Consider the following 22,974-nt stretch of genomic DNA (forward strand, 5'->3'; position numbering starts at 1 on the left):
TCAGGTGTGTGTAAAAATTTACATTTAAAAAAAAGAAAACGAGGTTGTGTTGAGTACGTCTATACACACAAGCGAACAATATTTCACGATAGTGTTGGTGCTGGCGCTGGGGCGCCCCTTTTTTAAAGTTTGCACTGCCAACGAAATTTAATTAAAAGCGTATTTTACATTTTTAGCTGCTACAAAAAATTACAAACAAAAAAGTGTTCGCTGGAAACGTATATGAAAGGGAATAAAGATCGCAAAATGAAGCCAAAGAGCAGAGATACAAAGTGAGATTCTGACTACTAGTGGCTTCACATATTTCTCTATACTCAAAAAACTATCTCCAGCCAAGAGTGGGAAAAATTTGGCTATACTGATAGAGAATATTCCATTCGCATTCCTCAAGGCAAAAGCGCATAGCAGGGAGCGTCCTTCTTTCATTCCATCGATCGGCTACAAACTCCATGAACACCGCAGCAACCACACAGTACTTGTATCCTAACTATAACGCACTCATCTCTGACAATTAAATCTGTTTCGAATACGGAGAGAGGCACTCTGCTCATGGCTGTACTAATTATAAGATCCAAAATGGTTTCTTCTGTTAATCAGAACACATTATTTTCAGCGAATTCGTGCACGGGGAGGGGAACGTAATTTGATAATTTTACAATTTGCAATAGTAAGATGGGATACATAATACCCTAAAACCCAAAGCGGTTTTTGTATACCATTGAAACTTCTTAAGAGCTCTTTCGCCTCCACGCAACAAACAACTTGGAGCCTTGGTGCATACTTATGCAAAAGTTTGTCGGGAAAACGGCACGATAGGAGCGATTCAATGGTACCCCCTAACCGCCTATTCCCCTATTCCCCCAGCCCCATCCCCATCCTTTATCCCCATCGAACTGATGGAGCTGATTTAATGGTGCATTTATTGGCAATCTATTCCCCGACTATGAAGAGCTTCAGGGGCCCGCCTGCACTGTATGTGGCTGTGACGTTGATACATTTGCCAGGACGCGACTCCTACGGCACGTGTGCCGAGTGCCATTGAAACTAATTGAAAATGCGTCTCGCCCAGACAAGAAAATGCACAGCGAAGGCAGAGTCAGAGGGAAAACTCCGTGAAAACCTTGTCGGTAAAAGTTTTCTCCATCTTAGAGATGCTTTTAAAATGCAAACTCAGCCACACACACACCCACAGATGAAAATTATAAATAATATATAATGCAGCATCTGTTTATGATACATACATAGGTACGTATGTATATATATACGTGTGTATATATGTATGTATATGCACAACTATATCCCCGTCGTGGCTGTTAATTCTCAGCCCCATGGAAAGAACTTTTTCTACACCTTTCTATATGTGCATGATTTATGGCAAACAGACATTGATTGATTCGGAATTGATGGTGTGGAAAAGCGGCTGATGAGCGTGGAAACTTCGCTGCCTGCAACACTATTCCGACAGACAGCCATAATTATTGTTCAGATTCCATCGTACGCGCCAATTTACCAAAACATTTGAATTATGCGAATGGAATTTCTCATATTTTGGATACTAAAACGCGAGAGGAACGCTGTATGTGTGTGTGTGTGCGTGTGTGCGTGGGTGTTTGGCAGGCTGAAATTTCCATAATTTTATCTGAAGGAAACTCAAAGAGGATGTATTGCGATGGCTGCGTTCTCTAACAATTTTAAATAATTATTTATTAAATTAATAAGTTGCCAGTACTCTCTGTTCTTGCTTACTCTCTCGCAGTGCAGCCCGTCGACATATTTGTTGCATCTTAATTAAATTTCTGCCTCCGTGGAGCGTTTCTCAGAGCCTGTCTGCACATGCACATCCGCACCCCGTGACGTCATCTGTCACAAGACCACACGTGACTGACAGTTGCCATTCGGTGGCCTTTTTTTTCCTGCACTTATTTATTTATGCAAAAAGCCAATTGTTTTTTGTTTCTGTTCCTCCCACACCCGGAATAAATTTGTTGTGCAATTTAATAAAAAAAAATCGTTGCCACAGAGTTTGTTTTCGGCATTCCTCCTCCCGCATTGCATTTTCAGTGTGTTTTATTCATTTATTTGTTAAATAAAATCAATGAAAATTGATTGGTTGGGAGGTGGGTGTGTGCAATGCATTGCATTGCATTGCATTGCAGGTCAATTTTACGAACAATTAAGCAGGGTACACTTTAAAGATGCCGACGGGTCTGGTCGGGTCGGGCTGGGTCGCCCACTCTCCGGCACCTTTTAAGTTAGGAAACGTTCCAGGCGTTGGCTACGGAAACTCGTTCCTCTGAGGAATGAGGATTGCAAACTCTGGATATCGGACTCTGGACGGACTCAGACTACGGATTGTCGACGGCAAACAGTCGTCGCTTGCTGCATTGGTTAAACAAGCCCGAAAGCTCTAAGACAGGCGTTAAAGCACGTCCCAGTCATCGGCAGCGTCCAACGGTTCATTCACTTTCCCGGAGCACTCTAGGAGCTCTCCATCTCCATTCGCTTCCATTCGTTTCCATCCGCTACCGCTACCGCAGTTTGTGTCAACATTCTCCAAATGACGTTGATATTATTTGGCGTGTGCCGCAGCGAGAGAGCTCCTCCGTCCCGCTCCCTCCATCTGCCCCTAATGAACTCATCGCTGCTCACTTGACGCTGGTCACGCTGACTTTTGCTCTGCGGCAAGATGGTGTGGCATGGTATGGCTCCATACCATAGGACGGGAGGTGAAGTGAAGTGAACCGAGCCGAGGCGAAGCGAACAGAAAAGAGAAGCTGCTTCCGGGCTTAGTGGCGCATTGCATGTGCTAATTAGAAATACGTGCTAAAAATGCGCATGAGATTGCCGCCTCGTCCTGGCGTCCTGGCATCCTGGCATCCTGGCGTTGCTGCAATTGCCATTATTAGGAAGCTTCGGGACACACGATAGATAGCTCATATAGATGGGTACATTGAATATAACAAGGTCCAGTCTAACGGTTCAACAATCATGTTGGCCAATTGGAAATAACATGAAGTGATCTCTCGAAGTCGCTTTAATTATGTTTGCAATAGCTGCTTAGTGAGAATAACAGCTGTTTAACTTTTTTTAACAGAATTTTAATTAAGCATAAGCTATGGCACATCATGCGCTCAAAAAAAGTAGAGATGATACATCCTTTCATGTTTTTCCAACAGCAAATCTACTTTGGACTAGACTTCATTTTAATGCACTTTGACAGCTCATTCTTTCCATTTGATTCAAAAAACTGGTAGAGTATTTGCGTTTCTACTTTGCTGAAGTCTGATTTTTCCCAAACACGATACGTATACCCCCTCCCACAGCCATGTGCAAGTCTATGCAACTGCTGTGGACAAAGTTTTTAAAACCCGACACGTGCTTGGCATTGTAATGCAGTATTAAAATGTATTTTTAAGTACAAACAGAGCCCCCAGGTATGCATATTAGCCCTATACTCGTACTCGTACTCGTACTCGTACTCGCATGAGCAACAGACAGGCAAGAGACCCTCGAAGGCAAAGAAGAAGCAACTGCAATCCAATGAAGTGGCCGTTTGGCGGTGGATTAATGTGGCATTCGATTATGTAAGTCGTGGCCTGTGGCAAGACACACTCGTAAATCAAATCGATATTTTGAAGAGCTGCTTCAGCTCCAGCCTTATCCCCTCAGACGACATTCAGGGATGCGATGCGAGGCGATGCGAACGATGCGAGGCGATGCCGACTTTGGTTAGATGACTATCAAAAACCACTTTGGCCGGAAATAGCATAATATTTGCGCACGCCAGCACAAACTCAAACTGAAACTCAAACACAAACACAAACATAAGCACACACACACACACACACACACACGCGAATACACACACAAACACACGGAGTCTGATTCCTTTCCAAAACGCGCTAAATGCTCGTGTCGCCATCGTCACCATCGCCAAACCATTCATCCGTCCATTCACCTTCCCAAGGAGGCGGATGGGGCACAGACACAGACACAGACAAGGCAAACGCCAACGCCAACGCCAACGTCGCGGGAGAGAGACGACTTTCGGCGCACATAAAGCAAATATTTTTATGATATTTTATCATCTCTCGGGCTTTGGATTTGGTTTTTTGGTCGCCTTTTGAAATTCCGCTCACATACGCCGCCTCCCAAAATGCGCTGAGCCCTGATCCCTTGCGCCCGTCGCTGTTGTAGGAAATGGATTTCTGGTTTATTTTCCATCCGGCGTAGAAAGGCAAAATCCCAAATTCTATTTGTTAAACCAACCCCACTTTTTCCAACCGCTTATTGTTCAGCACCTCCTCCAGATGTCCTCCAGCAGCTTCTGGCATGCCTTTTCTCCATTCCACTCCAATCAAAGACATTTACCTGCTGTGGAAATCGATATCACTTACAGCATATGGCAAATGGAACGTTAACATATTTTCCTTTGGCGCATAGTGGGGGGTCCCCACCGTATGTTAAACTACTCAACAGCCATCGGCCTTAAAACACCCACGAATTAGCCAATGAGTCTGGATCCTAAATAATTAGCATGCTTTATCCTTCATCTAACTACCACTCAGAGCTCTGGGCCTCAGCATACGCTTCTGACGGTTGGCACACTAGCGAAAAAGGGTGAAAAAATAAATAAAAGCTCCAACAAGCACATGCATGCATTAGCCTGACACACACAGAATGTCCCACAGAATGTCTGTCACGCTGCCCCGCTGTCAAGGGATGTGCAAAACTTCTCGCTATATGAATAGTTGGCATTATCACAAAGTAGCCGCGCGTTAAGTCGACGACGCAGGGAAAACAATTTTTAATGCCTAATGAAAAACAATGCAGCAGCTCGGGGATGTGTAAAAACTTTCTCTGAAAGCAACTAAGGGGCGAAAAATTGGAGCAAAAACCAGCAGACAAAAACTGAAACTGAAACAGTAGCAGAAGCAGAACAGGACCAGAACCAGAACCAGTACCAGAACCAGTACGAGAACCCCAAACAGGAAGGCAAACACGCACGTGGAGTACGACTACGAGTGCGAGGCTAAACGTAGGGGGGGGGGGATCCGTAGGTAAACGGAGTGACTGGCGTATCTATTTGTTTTTGGCTGTTTAGAGCTAAAAAGTTTCCGGCTTTTTGTGTGCCATTCCAGCGGTTCGTTTCGTACTGGCAGTGGTACTGCGGAGCCGTGCAGCAAACCCATTCAGTGGCTGCCAGTGCAAAAAGTGACAAAAGAAGCTGTCAGTTGTTGGTTGTTGCCAGACCAAAGTGAGGTAAAACAGTTGCGAAAAATGCAAGAAATGTTGCGAACTCGTCCCCACTGGCGACACTGCGACACTGCAAAATTCGAAATATAATCCCTTTTGATAAACAGCAAAAATTAGCATGGAATTCGACTTGATAGGTGGATTCCCTCATCTAAATGGGCTTCCCCATAGAGTAGTCCGTTAGTGGTACAAATGTGGGAATATGTCTTAACAGCAGCTCCTTTTACTAGAAATGTTGCATATTCTAAACTCAATTCCTTTTGATAAGCCACAAAATTAGGGGGAATTCAAATTGATGGGTTACTTGAAGAATCGTTAAGTATGCCTCAATGCCGGGCCTGGCGTTGGTTGGATATGCCGGAGACAACCATGCTACAGTGTCCAAATAATGTCGGCGTACAGCAGCAGCTTGTAACTTTATTCACGGGAGAAATCTGTGGCCCGTCACAGCAACATTTCATTCAACTTCGGTGTGAGGGGCCTAAAAACAGCTGTTACCAAACACAGTTAATGCCTTGATGTGGAAATTGGAAAAGTGTAAATGAATATCTGTGTTTATTGTCTAAAAGTTAATAAACAAATCGAGTAGTCTACAAATCTAGAAGCAGCTGCTGCATGCGAATACATTATTCATACACTGTATGCTCGTTTTGTGGGGACGAGTGTCAGCATATTTTGAGCTGGCTGTCGAATTAGCCAAAAGGCGGCTTTCGGCCGGATTCTATGGTTGACAACAACAACCACGAGCCATATTAAGAGAGCTGTGCGACATTGAGCAATTATAAGCCAACGACAAGCAAAAACAACAACACGAAACGACAACAACAGGAGCACTAATGCCATGACACAAATTCCTAATCAATCTTCACGACTTATTCATGCACATAAACCTGAGCGACAAACAAGCGAACTGGAGGACAGAACCCAAAGCTCCCTTCAAGGAGTGGAGGGTGCTGTGCGCCGGGTGGGGAGTGGAGGGCGGTGCCTACTTCATACTCGTATAGCTCTGGTCTGGATCTGCGTGTGTGGCTGTTTGAGTTTTGCAATTACAACTTAAGCACACAATCATTATCATAATCCTTAATCGATATTATGGCTTACGACTGCAGGGAAGAGCAGAGAGAGCAGCCAGACACACATATGTGTATGCATGAACGTATATGTATACGAGTACGTGGCATACAACTGAAGGATGGCTCCATGCGCGTCTGTGTGTGTGTGTGCTCTGCTTTTAACCCACTTCCGTTGTCTGGCCTGTTGGTGTTCCTTCGTCTGGCTTTTGGTCTCTCACTTTGGCTTCTGCGTTGTCCGCATTTTTCTTGAAGCCAAAGCCAAAGCCGGAGTGAGATGAGGGAAGCAAAGGCAAGATAATAATCCTTGTAAATGGATGAACCAGAAAGCTGGCTGGGAACACCCAACGGTTTCGTTAATAGTTAAATTGCTGTTAACAAATTTAATGTCCTTTAAATTTATTAACAAGCAGCTGCCGTGGCTACTCGCTCGTTCGCTCGGTGTTCACGCTTCCCGGACCCCATTGTATGGAGGCGACCGCGGGATTAAATGATAAAAAAGTGTTGATCATCCCAGGGACGAAAGGACCACCTGCTTAAAGTTGCCGCCGCCGTTCCGGTGTCGACATATCTACCAGGAGGACGTCAGGGATGCCTTACAAAGCGTTTAATGACGGTGGAAAATTTGATTTTCTTCCCAGCTTTCCCTGTGACTGCTGATGATGGCCTGGCCACCACGGGCTGCGCTGCACAATGGTGCGTATGATTGTTATTGGAGCAAGGGGCGGGGCGGGACGGGACGGGACGGGTCTGGGCGAGGGAGGTCCTGGATGTTTGCGTTCTTGACGATGTCGTGAACGTGTTAAGTGGTTATTGGTTTAGCGCGATGGTTCCCTAAAGCATGCGATATGCGATGGCCACCGGAGCAGGGCCCGGGCCCGAGCCCCAGTGATATTTGCATTAAAATTTGTTTATACTGCATATGAGGGCACTTGAAATGATCGGATGAATAAGTAAGTAGCACATTAAAGATTGGATATTCTTTAAGTCACAAGAAGATTAAAGAAAAGGGCATCTTTTCTGCACACTTTGTAACCTGAAGACCCCTCCCGATGCATACACTCTGCCGAAGAGTATGACTTTTCAAGAACCACAAGAAGCGATAAAGAGTTTCGATTGCTTGGAAACTAAGAGACCCTCTGCGAGGGCATTAAAACAGAAACTAGAGGAGTGGAAACTGGGTTAGAAGCTGTCCCTTCCACTCGATGGTGAATACTGATAGAAGCGAATGCCAAGCGGGAACACATAAACCGCCAATAGATGGCACTTGCTTTCGAAAAACGATTTACGACACCATGGCGACGCATAATTTGATACATGTGACGGGCCCAGCGAAGGGAGGTGTGTGCTTGGGGAGTGTGGTCGATGTCTGCCCCAATGACGCATCATTTATTACTTGGCACTCAACAAAAATTGTAAAACAGGAAACGGAAGCAGGGCACACAACAGACACGACAGACAAACGGCAGCCACTTTGAACGCGAATTAAAGTAATAAATTAGTTTGGGCGTGTGTCCTCGACATGACTCCGCACCACCGCACCACCGCACCGCCACCAGCCGTAGCAACATGCTCCTTTAGAGCCTCACTGCCGCACTGCCGCACTGCCTCAGTGGCTCTGGATCTGCCTCTAGATCTGCCCACTCACATGCCTCGTATGCGCCTCGCTTTGTGCCTTCTCATTTGATTTGAAAGCAACCACCCACAAAGCCACAAAGGCATACCAGAGAGGCAGAAATTTCCCTGTTTCCAGCAGGCTGCTTCTGCTCTCGGCTTTCCTTCCTTCTGCTTCTACGAGTAGATGTAGAGGCCTCTGATTCTGCCTCTGCCTCTGTCTCTGCCTCTGTCTCTGCCTCTGTCTGTTGTGGCTTTTTCCACTAAATTGCTTTGCATTTTTAGCCCCCAACATATTTTTAGGCGTGCAACATTTTTCATAATGCCTTGACATTGGTTGGGATTGCTCTGGGGTGTGGGTATGTCGGTCTGTGGGTATGTGGGTATGTGGGTATGTTGGTATGTGGCCATCCCATAGAAAAGGAAAAGCCAAAGATAAACTGTCGTTGATATCTAAACTCAAACTTCTCGAACATTGGAACCCCCACACATTTCACAAGATAATCTTCTCCGTTTTTATGGCGCTTTCTTTTATGATATTTATATGCGCGATATTTATCTCAATCGTCGTTCTTTTCTCTGGCATAATTTTTGCGGCCTGACAGTTAATATATTGAAAAGGTTTTACAAATATGATCAAATACTAGTAAATAAAGGGAAATGCCTGCGTTTTATTGTATTTATTGGATTGTATATGCTACATGGATGAATTTAAAACTTACCCAATAATCTTGTTACACACGTGTATCTCTTAACGTATCGTTTTGATTATCTGAAATGAAAAATAAATATATTATGCATTAATTTACTGCGTCGAAACAGGTCCAAGGAATTTCCCACCACTTAACGCAACACCAAAGACTCTGGCTCTGGCTCTGACTCTGGCTGTGGCACAGCATGGGTCCTGTTCTGCACTTCAGCTCTGCCAATTTCTCTTTATTAAAATTTGCATTTTCACCTGCATAATTACTGAAAATCCAACAACAGCATGAAGTGAAGGTGGAGGTTGAGGTAGAGGTAAAGGTAAAGGTAGAGTCTATGAAAAAAGCGAAATAATATGCTTACTTCCACGTTGCTAAACATAATGTCTGCCTTCTTTATTTCCACCTTTTCCGCTCTCGCTTCTGCGGAGTACAACTAAATATTACGCTTATTTTGACGTCAAAAAGCTTGTTGAGAAATTAAAAAAGCGGCAAATTCTGTGAAAAGCGGAAAACTAAAGCGAAATGCAAATAAAACAGCAGAAAGAAGCAGGAGCCACGGGCCAGGGGACAGGAGACAGGAGCAGAGGGCAGAGGGTAGAGGGTAGAGAGACAGAGAGGGAGAAAAGGAGAAAAGGAAATCTCCAAAGCCGCAGCCAAGATGGCGACGGCAGCTAGGAGAAGAATATTTTCCAGTGGCTTTTGTTGCATTTTTCTAACATGTTTTTTGTTGGCGTCTTTGTTTTTTGTTCAGTGTTTTTTAATTTACTATGTTGTATTTTTAATAGCATGGACAGCTTTGCTTTTCTACCCACACATTTTCATATTTTCCTCCACGCATAAGAATTTCCTCCGACCGTCTCTAAAAAGGTGGAAAATGGCGGTCGACCGACGAAAAATAAAAAGAACAACTCAATCGTCTACAGATGCAGCGGTATGAGGAGTTATAAAGAGTCAGCAGCAAAGCACTTTTTGGTCCGTTGCGGTGGCGTATACGTTATACACAATACGTATACGTAATATTTTTGCCTGCTGTCTCTCTGCTTTCTCTGCGGCCTTTGCATTCATAACGCGGTCCGCGAGTTGCTAAAAAATCTTAATGAATTTGCATGAATGAATATTTGAAAAGCTGCTGCAGGCCCCAACAAAAAAATATTTGCATTCCCCGGACTCCGGACCGCGGACCCCGGACCCTGGATCCGAAAAATAACAAGAAAGAAAAGGCTAAATTCGGCGGGGCCGATAAAAAATAATAAATAAAAAACGAAGCGAACAGGCAAAAAACAGATTTCCAGTGGCACAAAAATACGAGCATACAAAAGCATGCGAAAATTTATGAGCGCTAATATTATCAGCAGATTAGAAAGTAACTGGAAATTATGGCCCAGTTGAATTTTTTAGCCCTGTTCAACGGCGGAGGACGCGGATGAGGACGAGGACGAGCAGGCATTTGCATTTGGCATCCTCCATGTCGGGGCCATTGCATGCTTACTATCAATGGGATTTGCAGAGTACGAGTACGATTTTTGGAGTACAGTACGATGTGTACGATGTGTGTTTAAATTGCCCCAAATTGCATTTTAATGCTAATTGTGCGAGATTTATGGTTTCATGGTTTGGGGCGTACTCTCATTTCTATTTCTATTTCTATTTGCTGCTGCACATGTGGGGCAATTAATATTCATTGCATGTCCAGTCGCTCAATGGTCATTAGCTGCGTGTTGTAGAAACTACTTAAAACTAGAGAAAAATTAACTTCGACTCGGCTGTGGCTTTATATTTTATTGTATTTAGTGGTGCTACGCGTAAGAAATTAATATTGGCCAACTCCTCCCATCCTCCTCGTCATCAGCGAAGCCCTTTATCTTTGATGCTTACAGTGGTGCTTTCCATCATTTTGTGAATGGCTAGATCAACCTCCTGCAAGCTCGCCGCTTCGACTAGAGCGAATCCTTCAAGAGGGGGACGACTGGTGGTCGTCGGTAGAGTCGGAACCGTGGTCAGAGTTGACATTATTTCTGCCTTAACAGGAGCCACGGGCGTAGTTGATATCACTTCCGGCTTGGCAGTCTCCAGGAGTTTCCAATTTGTTTCGTTTCCTTGGTTGATTACATCAGAATTCTGAATGACCGTTTCATTGCCGCGGCTGGAACGGCGAGTCTTTTGGGTTTTCGTGGGGGTTTTTGTGTCGGTCTTGTTGGCATTGATCTTGTTTTGGTGATTCTGAGCCTTACCGTGGGTCTTGGAATGGCTCTTGGGGTGGGGCTTGGCATGGGGCTTGGGATGAGTCTTCGGTTGGGTCTTCGAGTGGGGCTTGTGGTGGGCTTTGGCATGGGTCTCGGTCTTGGCATTGGTCTTTGGCTCTGTCTTGGCATGGGTCTTGGGGTGACTCTCGGTGTCCGTCTTCGAATGGGCTTTGGTGTCCGTCTTAGAGTTAGACTTGGTGTCCGTTTTAGACTGTTTTTTGGGTTGGGTGTTCGCCTCGGTTTTGCTGTCTGCCTTGCCCTTGGTCTTGGTTGCGTCTGTCTTACCGATGGGCACCTGATCGGTCTTGCTCTCGGGCTGTTTGGTGGTGGCCTTAGCGCCCGGTGTGGGTTTTGTGTCGATCATAGTAGGGGTATTGGTGGTTGTCTTGATTTCCCCTTGGGTAGTGATCAAACTCTCTGCCTTAGCGGTTGGTGTTGTGTCGGCCTTTGTGGAGTCCTTGGTGTCGGGCAGGGTAGTCTTGATGTCCCTGGGTGTTGTGGGTTTTGAGTCGATCGTAGTTGGGGCATTTGTAGCGGTATTGGATTCAATGTTCGGCGTTGTCTTATACTCTTGCCTGGGGTTAGGGCTTGTGTCGGTCTTTGTGGTGGCCTTGGTTTCGGTCTTAGAAACTTTGGTTTTAGGCTTGGCGGTGGGCTTTGAGTCGTTCTTGGTGGTGACCTTGGTGTTTGATTTGGTTCCGGCGGGGAGTTTTGTGTCAGTCTTTGTGGGCGTTTTCGAGGTGGCCTTCACTTCACTCTTTGTCGTTGTCTTATATTCCTGCTTGGAGCTAGGTTTTGTTTGAACCTTTGTGGGAGCTTTGGAGTCGGGCTGAGGGCTCTTCATTTGAGGCTTTGCGGCGATCTTTGTGCTGACTTTCGTATGGGGTTTGGAGCTGGGAGCGGGTGGTTTTGTGTCGGTCTTTGCGGGGGCCTTGGTGTCGGACTTGGAGCCCTTGGTGTCAGGCTTTGGGTGTTGCAATTTGGTGCCAGGTTTTGCATCGATCTTGGTGGTAACCTTGGTGTTTGGCTTGGTTTTGGGAATCTGTTTTGTGTCAGTCTTTGTGGGGGTCTTTGATGTGCCCTTTAGTTCATTCATTGTCGTCGTCTTATACCCCTGTTTGGAGCTAGTCTTCCCTTCGGCCTTTGAGGGGGCCTTGGAGTCGGACTTGATGTGAGGCTTGGTGGTGGCCTTCCCGCCCTTCTTAGTGGTGTCCTTGGAGCTTTCTTTAGCGCTGGGTGTGGTTTTCCTATCGGTCTTAGTAGTGGGCTTGGAGGTGGCCTTGAGTTCTTTTGTGTTTGTTGTCTTAGAATCGGTACTTTTGTCCGGCTTGCTGGGGATCTTTTTGTCGATCTTGTTAGGTGTTTTGTTGTCGGAATTCGGAGTTGTGGGGGTGGATGCGGACTTGGCGGTACTGAGTGTGGTCATCTTGCGTCTCTTGGATCCTGCCACCGCTGCCGTTGTTGCTTTCGTGGTTGACAAGTGGCGGAAAAAAAAGTTCGCATGCGAAAGCGTGGTCGGTGGCTCGGACTTGACAGCAGCTTTGTTTGAATTGGCCGTCAGCGAGACTTCGTTATGGGAAATCGGCTTCTTTTGGAGCTCTTCGGTGTTGGCTCTCGCCAGGACCATGGCGACGAGAGTAAAGTTAACAAATACTATGATTATGAAACGCATTCTGAATGCGTTGCGATTGTACGTTGCTTGATGCATTGAAGAGAACTGATCATCAACTACCAGAATACAAACTTTTATACCCCATACGCAGCTGTCGGTACAAAATTGATAATTGGAGGCGGCACTGGAACAGAACATCTGTTTTCCCATCACAGAAGCTTCATTTAAATTAATGTGTTATGCTTTCTATTGGGGGACTTGGCTTCGGCGCTTTTTTTTGTATATATACAGCAAACGATCTCAAACAAATTCAGTTTGCCTGCAGCAGCAGATAAAACAGCAACATGAAATATCTAGCCATCCTCAGCCTGGTCTCTATCATAACGCTGTCCTGTCAGGATGAAGCTCTGCAAAGTATCAGGAGATCCCCTTCAATCATAGACGTGGACCCAGTCGGCATTGAGTCCGCAAAACACACTTTCTTAGAAGGACTGGCCAAGACAATCGACGCTCCCGGGATCCGAAAGCGGCGTGCCATTGAAGTGCCTCTCATAAGTTTCCAGGGAGCAGCCTACGATAAGTTGCTCAATGACAGCCTCAGCACCAGCACCACCACCACTACCACTACCACCACCATGACCCCCCCAGTCAACACAGCGGCGCCTAGCACAGTCCCAACCACCACAAAAGCAGCCAAAACTAAAAGAAAGCAATCCAAGAAAGCCCTTAAAAACACGGCAGCCTATCTTAAGAAGAAAGCAAAGGTTACGAAAAAGAAGAACTAATATCAGTTCGGAGTGATGTGAATACGTTATCTTCTGAGATCTAAATATACTTATTAAAAATTGATGGACAATAGGTTAAACGGATCTAATATTTGAAATCTTCCTGGTGTCCCTTCTGTGTCCACAAAATATACTGAGTATACTGAGTCGTCACAGTCTATCCGGAATTCGTAACGAAGAACAAGATGATTTCCAGAAAAACTATTAAGACGATAGAAACGACTATAGAAGTATCCAAATCAAATCGAATCCCACTGAACAGAGTGCTAAAAACTATTCAAAGAAGTCAGCATCATCTTGGCCATTATAGGAACTGTTAGAGCCTCTATATGTGAGATCCAACAAAGCACAATTAATGCGTTTCTTAAATCATAACAGAAGAGTGTACCGTATTAGACAGAGCACACCAATGAGATTTAAGAGCTCTAGTTCTTGCACAGTCTTTTGCTGCTTGCGTTGAGCGGGAAAAGTTTGGACAACTTTTGGCAGCCATGTTGCAGTTGTTTTTCCCCCATTTTCCCGCGTCAGCTGTGTCAACATGAGCCAACAGTGAAAAGAACTTGAACTTGACGCCACCCAACGTCGGAAGTGCACCAAATGGGGGGAGGGGAAGGAACAGGAACCCAGTCAGTTGAAGGTGAAAATGGGGCAAATGGCAGAGCCAACAGATGTGCACAATTTTTGCATACCGGCGACTTCTGAATGGCGTTTTGATGGCCGCTTAGGCACACCAAAGAACGTGGGTCTCTCTCTCCCCCCCTCCCTCTCTCTCTCTCTCTGTCTCAATGTCTGAACTTGACACCTGACAGTCTGTTGGTTTTTCCCAACAAACTTTCGATGGCCGCCGATGATGTCACGCCCCTCCTAATGGCAAACGTGTATCAAATACTTACAAAATAGTACTCTATTCTATCCTACATATATACATATATATGTATGTACGTATATGTATTTGCATATGGGACTCCGACTGCGACTTTATATATACATATACATATGTATATGTGGATATGCGAGTGTGCGATTTTTGTCTGCCGCGCAAAATATGAAATTCACTTTTAAATGCTAAATAATGCACATGCAATTCTGTTCGTGGCGCCAATTTCATGCGCTAAATGAATTTATGAACAGTTTGTGACATATTTTACTATATAAATAAATATATATGTATATACGTTGGAAATCAGCATTTTTGTTGCAATAGACTCAGTTTTTTGTGCGATCATTTTTTCGTTTATTTAATCCAATTTTCTGTCAAGTTTTTTTCGACGACATTTTATTGAAACATCATATAAATATAAATTGAAATGAACTGAGACTCAAATTGGTATTTTCATGAAAATTAATTAAAAATCCCATTTGGTCTGTTGTTAATCGTTCATTTTCAATGTCACGTGCACTAACAAAAAACACTTTTTACGGAGAATTAAAACAAAAAGGCTTAAAGCAAAAAAAATATAAAATCTGTAAAGAATCAGTTGTCAAATGAAAGGAAGTCGAATTCATTTCTTCACATATGTTCTCCAATGTACTTGCAGAAATACTACCTCAAAGAATTTGTTTAAGATCATTTATTTACTTGTTATTTGTTTTAAGTACATATCATATCGTATCATATCATATCATATCATATCATATCATATCATAACAGATAAAGAGATAAAGCATTATAATATTATTTATGGATATTGTTTGTCTAAAAAATGGCGTTCCCCATTCTAAATGTTGTCACTGTCACAGTCACAGTCACAAACAGAATTAGGGGCTGCAGTTCTCCCAGCGCCGCTCCACTTCCAGCACACGGTACACCCGACTCCATCATATTGGGCATGGCTGCGGTACTATTGGGGCCAGTGGTGGTGGTTCTCTGGTTGTTGGAGCCGAATAGGAATAGGCTTTCGGGGGGCAGCATGACTTTGGTGGTTCGAATATTGGTAGGCTTGGGCGTAGATGCTGCGATCGCCGTGGGGTATGTGAGTGCCTTGTACGAGCCAGTGCCGAAGCCCAAGGAGGAGAAGGATGCCTGAGCAGTCTGCGGAGTTACGAATGTTTGCTTAAAGAGTTGCTGACGAGTAGTGATGGGTGACTGTTGCTGCTGATCCCCTGTGGTCGGAGTATATCTTTTGTATCCAAATAAGTCAGTGGCGTTGTTCGATCCGAGCCGAGTGGAGTTCGTGCGAAAGTAATTTTTCACGTCGAATTTCTGTGTTCGATTCTCGTGGTGCAAGCCGCTGTGCATCCGGGTGGAGGAGCTGGACGTTGTACTGCTGACTGGATTACCGTGTTTGTCCGCCAGGGAGCGGTTACCGGCCAGTCCTGAATCTGGATTCTCGGATATCACCTGCAACATGTCTGCGGCAACCAGTGCTCCCAAAAGGGGAAAAGAAAGTACTAGAAATGCTACCAACTGCATCATGCGGCTGCTTGGATGGTACTGAGTGCTCTGGCCATTTCCGACTAGTCTTTTATACCTGCCAGCCCGTATTCGTACCGCAGTGGAGACATCACCGGGCTTTAGTCACCAAACGATCAAAGAATCATCTCACTTAGTCACAACTTAAGAACAAAGCTTCGAAATTAAAACAATTTTATGGGCATGTTGCACATTGGTGCAGTAGTTTTCCAGCAGATGGGCCTGACTAACAGCACAGCCGGGTTTCGAAAGTAAGCGGAGGTATACATATGTGTGTATAGAGAGCACATGCATATACATACAGATACATACATATGTACATATGTAGAGCAAGCCATGCACATTTTTATGGCCTGAAGCACTTATCAATGCAACTGCCAATCTCCGGTGCAGCCAGGCGAGCAAGGCAGAGCAGGAAAGGCAATGGAAGGGGCTGAGGATTGGAGATTGGGGATTGGGGATGGCGCTGGGGAAAATACCAGACACACATCGACAGCGCAGCGACCGCATTCTGGGCTCGGCATCTGCACTATAAAAACATTTCATGCTCCCTGCTGACACGAACAATTTTTTCAATTCATTAACTATTTTAGTCATAAATTATTGTGGCAGCGCAGCAACAGCAAACGCAAACAGCAGGACATGACTTTGCTTTCGCAATGATATAACAGTTGCATGAGTATTACGTACTCATGTTGAACTCAATTAAGTGGATATAGAGATACTATTCAGTTGATTGTAGGTACCTACATATACATATGTAGATGCTATACATATGTATGTACCCACCACTCGTATCTAGCCTTTGAGAGAATGTAATATGCATAGTCGCCAGCTTGGCCATTCAGATCCTTTTCTATTACCCTAAGCTTTTATTTCGCACAAATCTCTTCTAAGTCCCTCGATCTCTCATCGAACGATACACAATTTAATACCAACCAATTCATATTTTGGCACTGCCAGAAACTAATCCCTAGACACACACGCCCCCCCGCATCCCCGCATCCCGGTAGCCCCGCAACCCCCTTTGAATTGCTCAAATATTGAAAGCAAATACAACAAATAGCCTCAAAATCGTAGCAAGCTCCAACACATACTCGCATAAATGTGCAATAAAAAACCTACAGCACAAAAGCAAAAACAAAAACAAAAAAACAATAATAAAGTAAAAGTAAAAAGAGAGAGGGAACACGAATTTGTGGAAAATATATTGCCACGTATATATTTTACATGGTGCTGTCGAAAAACATTTCCCGAAGCGTTAAAATTCATATAGGAAACATTCTTGCTCGAAAATGGAAAATATTTTGACACAGATTAAAAGCACCAACACAGGACGACATCGCCAGCAACCGAATACAATGTTGTTCATCTAAATTTAAATGAAACGCGGATGCATTCGTTAGAATAACCCTTTCCCATACCCATACCCATACCCATACCCACTCCTATCCCTGGGACACGAACGAACCCGCCTTGGGGGCTGTGTGCCGAGAGCTACGAGTGGAAGCTGTGAGACCCTGTGTCGTACTGACCTAAATCAAACAAACGCTAATGCCCGATTTTCAGCGCCACAAAATTCTGTGGCTCCGGTTACGAGTTAGCCGGAGCGGAGCTTCAACAATTCATATTTGTTGCATAAAGATGGGTTCCATTCTGAATTGGAATCTGAATGCGAATGTGAATGTGAATGTGAATGCGAACGGGAGTGGGAAAACCATGCAGCACTGAAACGCAAAACAAAAGCATATCGACAGAGACAAACCCGTGCAATGTAACCAGTGTCTGCCCCTTCCATCCTTACACCCTTTTTAGATGGGGGTTTGTTTTTTTTAATACCCGTTACTCGTAGAATAGAGGGGTGGTATTGTGTACTGTGCGTGCTTAAATGTATGCCACTATCATAAGGAAACGTGTCCGATTAAGAGCAGATATGTTGACGAACGGCTTCAGGTTCTATGACCGTCTGAACCAGAGTCTGTTAGACAATAATATAATAATACAGAGAATATTAAGATCTTTGCAAAATGGTTGCCCAAAATACTTTAGCGGGTATCTTTTAGTCGTAATTTCGACTGTTAGAGCCCTTACACGCTGGCTTCGCATTTCTCTTTCGACTGAATGATGTGGTTTTTACCAATGAATATTTATGAAAGGATTGAAAAGTATGCGAGTCTGGTGTCTCTGCTTTCACAATAATGAATATGTGGTGACGTTTCCTCCAGCTTTGAAAGAAACCAGCTCTTCACTCTCTCGACCCCCAAAAAACAAAAATATTTGGCAAAAAATGACCGAATCGAATAAAACAAATATTCGAAATGCATGTTAATTAATACACGTACAGTATACAATTTTTCAATATATTTATTAAACAATATATACATAGATTATAAAATATTCTATTGCATTAAGGCAATACTAATTATAATTACCACAAGAGCTGGCTCTTGCGGATCCATATATTGATTCGTTAAAGACGTCACTCTTCGTCGGGTTCCGTGGTTTTTTCCTCGTCTTCATAATATTCTGTGGTTGTTGTCACTCGTTTCTTTTTCCTGGAAGCCTCATTTCTTTGCCTTTTGGTCTTGCGTTTACGATTTTTGGCTTTCCTGCGCGGTTTTTTAGCTTTCTTTCCTTTTTTTGCTGATCTGTTCTTCTTCGTTGTATTGTCATCAATGTTTTCTTCTGACGACTCTGTAGTCGTCTGAACAATATCATCGATAGTGCTCGCTTTTCGAACGATCCCTTTTTGGATAAATGGATGTTGAGATTGGATTTGATGCTCGGGCGGTTCCAAACCTTCCGTTCTGTATCCTAAGACTCCATCCGTTGCTCCTTCCATTGGATACTCTTGTCGGTGTGACATCACTTTTCTGGCAATGTTTTGATCGTTCCTTTCAGCTGAAAGATCGCTGTGCAGCGATGGATTCCTCTCCTTCATCATTGGGTTTGCTTGGGTGGGTTCGTCACCGAATGGTTTGCCCGCATGTTCGAAAGAATTGTCTTGGGAATTCATATAGCTCTGGCGAGGGGGTTGGCCTTGCACATCTATATACCTTTCAATTGGTTTATCGTTTTGGACCGATTGATTCCAGTCCTTCAAGGTCCTGCCACTGTCGTGAGTTGGTGGGAGTCTGATTTGTTGACTGTCTATCGGATCATGGAAAGAACCCTCTTGATAATGTTCCTGATAGTCGGATTTTCTTGAGTTTTCCGTTCGCCTATCCGATGCATCGTTGTGGACCGATGGATGCGAGTCAGCTATTGTCGTGCCACTGTACTGAGCTTCTGGAAGTCTGGTTTGTATAGCAGGCGGCCCGACCTCATCGGTGGTTTTGCTCGAATGGTGGAAAGGACTGTCCTGGAAATCCACTTTTGGCTGACGAAAATTGGTATTCGTTGTAGTTAGATTATCGTTTGGGAGCAATGTATTCAAGACCTTTGATGCTATCCCACTTTGCTGAGATGCCGGTAGTCTGCTTTGTTGAATATTCTGTCCGACATGGTCGATGGATTTGTTCGAATCTTGGAAAAGATTAAATTCGGATATCATGTGGTTGCTTTTCCTTTCTGTTAGATTATCTTTTTTGACAGATTGGTTCCATTCCTTCAACGTCTTGGCACTGTCCCTAGTTGGTGGGAGTCTGATTTGTTGACTGTCTATCGGATCATGGAAAGAACCCTCTTGATAATGTTCCTGATGGTCGGATTGTCTTGAGTTTTCCGTTCTCTTATCCGTTGCATCGCTTTGGACCGATGGATGCCAGTCAGTCATCGTCCTGCCACTGTATTGAGCTTCTGGAAGTCTGGCTTGTGTAACAGGCGGCCCGACCTCATCGGTGGGTTTGCTCGGATGTTGGAAACGACTGTCCTGGAAATCAACGTGGAGCTGACGATCGTGTTGGCCTTGGAATTTTCTTTCCTTTTCTGTTGGATCATCGTTATGGAGCGTTGGCTTAGAGTCATTCAATGCACTCCCACTGGGCTGAGATTTTGGGAGCCTGCTTTGTTCAATACGCTCTCCGGCATTATCGATGGGTTTCCTGGGATCCTCGGAAAACACATCGTGCTGACGATAGAGCTGGCTTGGAATATCAAGATGGCTTTCGATTGGCTTATCGGTTTGCACTGATGGATTCCACGCCTTGAACGTTAGTTCACTGTGGTGGGCTGTTGGGATTTTGCTTTGTTGAATATGTGAGCCCTGGTTGTCGAGTGGATATTTCTGCAGTCGATCGAATTTTCTTGGGACTTCCGTTACTATATCGCCTTGGACCAAAGGATTCCAGTCCTTCAACGTCCTGCCACCGTTCTGAGTTGATGGGAGTCGGCTTTGTTGACTTTCTATCGGATTATGGAAAGAACCCTCCTGATAATGTTGCTGATGATCGGATTGTCTTGAATCTTCCGTTCTCCTAGCCGTTGCGTTCTTTTGTTGGACCGATAGACTGTACTGATCTTCTGGGTATCTGCTTTGTTGAACTGGCGGCACGGCCTTATCGATGGGTTTGCTCGAATGTTGGAAGGGAGTGTCCTGGAAGTACGATTGGTGCTGATGAACGGGTTGGCCTTGGAAATTTATATTCCTTTCTGTTGGATTATCGTTTGGGACCGATTGATTCCAGTCCTTCAACGTCCTTGCACTGTCCTGAGTTGTCGGGATTCTGCTTTGTTGACTGTCTTTTTTATTATGGAAAGAATCCTCATGATAATGTTGCAGATGATCGGATTTTCTTGATATTTCCGTTGTCTTATCCAATGGATGCCACTCAGTTGCCGTCCTGCCGATGTTTTGAGCTTCTGGGAGTCTGTTTTCCTTAGCAGGTACGACCTTATCTATGGGCTCGCTCGAATGTTGGAAATGGCTGTCCTGGAAATCAACGTGAGGCGGCAAACCCGAGCCTTGAAAGTTTCGTTTCCTGTCTGTTGGATTATCGTATTCGAGCGATCGATTTGAATCCTTCATTGTTTTGTAACTGGGCCGGAGTTCTGCTGGGATACGTAGGTCGAAGACTTTGATGGGAGCTATGTGCTGATGGAAAGAACTCTCCTGATACTGCTGCTGATGATCGGATTGTCTTGAAGTATTCGTTCTTTTATCCGCTAGATTATTTTGCTGCAACCATGTCTTCCAGCCTATAATTTTGTTTTTCTGAGTTCCTTGGAGATTGTTCTGTTTAACGGCTGGCCCAACCCCAGCGATAGATTTGTTCAGATGTTCCAAAGAAATGTTCTTTGTGATCATATGAGGCTGAGGATTGGACTGACTTTGAATATCTCTATTCCTTTCTGTTGGATGATCGTTGTGGACCGATGAATTGAAGACTGTTTGCGTTCTGCCGCTGTTCTGAGTACTTTCGAGTTTTATCCGAGATTCGGCGGGCCTGACCCCAGCGATGGGCTTGTCTGGATTTTGCAAAGAAATGTTCCCGGAGATCACATGGGGCTGAGCATCGGGTTGATGCTGAATATCTCTATTACTTTCTGTGGTATGATCTTTTTGGACCGGTAGATTCAAGTGCACCGTCCGTCGTGAGACTTCTGATTGCGTATCAGTTGAATTTTTCGATTGGACCGATAGATTCCAGTCAGTTCTGCCTTTTTCCTTAGCTTGTGATCTGTTGTGGTGTGGGACAGGCTCCTCTATCTTTTTGCTGGGAATCTGTGAAGGTCTGTCCTGGAAATCGACATGGTGCTGGCCATCGGATAGTCTTGAGACTATTGTTGTGCTTTGCGTTGGATCAGCTTTTTGGACAGGTGTATTCCACTCTTTCGTCGTTCTGTCACTTTGCTGAGTTTTCGGAAGTTTTTCTTGTTGAACGAACAGCCTGGGGAAATCGTTTGATTTGGTCGGAGTCTGGGAAGGAGTGTGCTGAAAATCTGTCGAATTGTTTGCTACGGCTGCTCCTGCAGCAGTCGTATAACTCTTCTGAATGAGTGGAGTTTCGGCCTTGATTGACCTGTCTGTTTGGCCTGTTTGGCCTGTTTGGATGTCAGGTGGAAGTGCGTGCACAATTGTAGCCGTCGGGGACGGGGACGACGACGAGGACGAGGGCGAGGGCGAGTGCGGCAATGATGCTGCTCCAGCTGGAGAGCCGTTAAGGGGCGTACCCAGAACTACTGCCGCACAAATTGTTAGCAGTACAATGGCTTTCATTTGTATTTCAGACTACCAAAGGCTGACCGTGTACAGGGTTTTATAGAGAGCAAAATTCAGAATTCGGAAGACTCGTTGCAGCTGCACAACAACTGTTTCGCTGGGCACGGGCATGGGATTGGGAAGTTAGTATCTCTGCCACTCCAAAAACTGAAGATTTGCACTTTGAATTTGGCAGAGCGCACTTTTGTTTCTTTAACAGCAGTCGGTCTGTGTTTTGGGTGATTGTTGTCTGACTCACGTCGCGTTTCACAGAAGTCGTCCCTCTCATTAGGATGGATGGAAGTCTGGGAAAAACACTTGTACTCGTAGCTTCGAGTTGATTGAGGTACCCCTTCGCAGGCAGCCACACTAACGACTTCACTTAAGCAGCCCGAATAGCAACTTAAACCGCTAACTAACTACCCAATTCTCATTAAACTTTCGCCATTACACTCGAAACTCAATTGCGAATCCAGACGCCAAAAGGAAAGAACGTCGCCGCCGAAGGAGCTGGATGCCGCTAAACGAGTACCGATGGCGAGAGGGGAAAAAGAGAAGAATCCAAAGAAACAGCCGGCATAAAAATTACAAATTAAAAAACGCTTGAAAATAATAATACTCGCAAGAAGCGGGAAATCGGTAAAGAGGAAGCCGGGGTAAAGTAAAAACTTTTGCCGAGCAACAAAAGCTAATTAAGCCATGGCGCACACAGACACAGACGCAGGCACAGACCCAGAACAAAGCAGATATGGAAAAACAAATGGAAAATGGAAAAAGAAAATGGGTAGAAAAACTAAAGTAAATTGAAAACTAGCAGAAAGGAAACGAACGTTGTGGAAGAAAGCTCAAGGAAGCTGTTAAATAGCTTAAATGGCGTTGAGCGTGTACGACATGTGTTTGAGATGCACCAGGATAGTGGAAGATACATAGATATGGGGATGTGGATGTGCACTGGAATGGGGATGGGTATCCAGATAAGATGGGGAGAACACGTACTCGTATTTATATTTGTGTGCGTGTGTGTGTGTGTGTGTGTGTGCGTGTGTGTATTCTTGCTCAAGTCGGCTTGCTGCCAGTCAAACAAATCCATTTTAAACCTTAAGCCTTGAGTAAACAACACACACGCACATACACCCTT

General features: G+C 44.6%; 2 protein-coding genes across 2 annotated transcripts in view; both read right to left on the minus strand.

Annotated features, from left to right (window-relative positions):
- Positions 1–22,974, minus strand: part of nrm (neuromusculin) — a 145,846-nt gene that overhangs the window by 83,243 nt on the left and 39,629 nt on the right. The window contains exon 4 of the mRNA XM_033381573.1: positions 8,663–8,712. The gene's annotated coding sequence lies outside the window, so the exon portion shown is untranslated. The remainder of the gene's footprint in view (positions 1–8,662; positions 8,713–22,974) is intronic.
- On the minus strand, positions 2,479–12,514 carry LOC6900455 (proteoglycan 4-like). Its single transcript, XM_002134812.2, has 2 exons — positions 10,520–12,514; positions 2,479–2,676 (listed from the first exon to the last, which is right to left on the minus strand). The coding sequence occupies exons 1-2, from the start codon at positions 12,512–12,514 to the stop codon at positions 2,479–2,481; spliced, it is 2,193 nt and encodes a 730-aa protein (XP_002134848.2).

This window comes from Drosophila pseudoobscura, chromosome X (genome assembly GCF_009870125.1).
Source record: "Drosophila pseudoobscura strain MV-25-SWS-2005 chromosome X, UCI_Dpse_MV25, whole genome shotgun sequence".
Classification (NCBI taxonomy): domain Eukaryota; kingdom Metazoa; phylum Arthropoda; class Insecta; order Diptera; family Drosophilidae; genus Drosophila; species Drosophila pseudoobscura.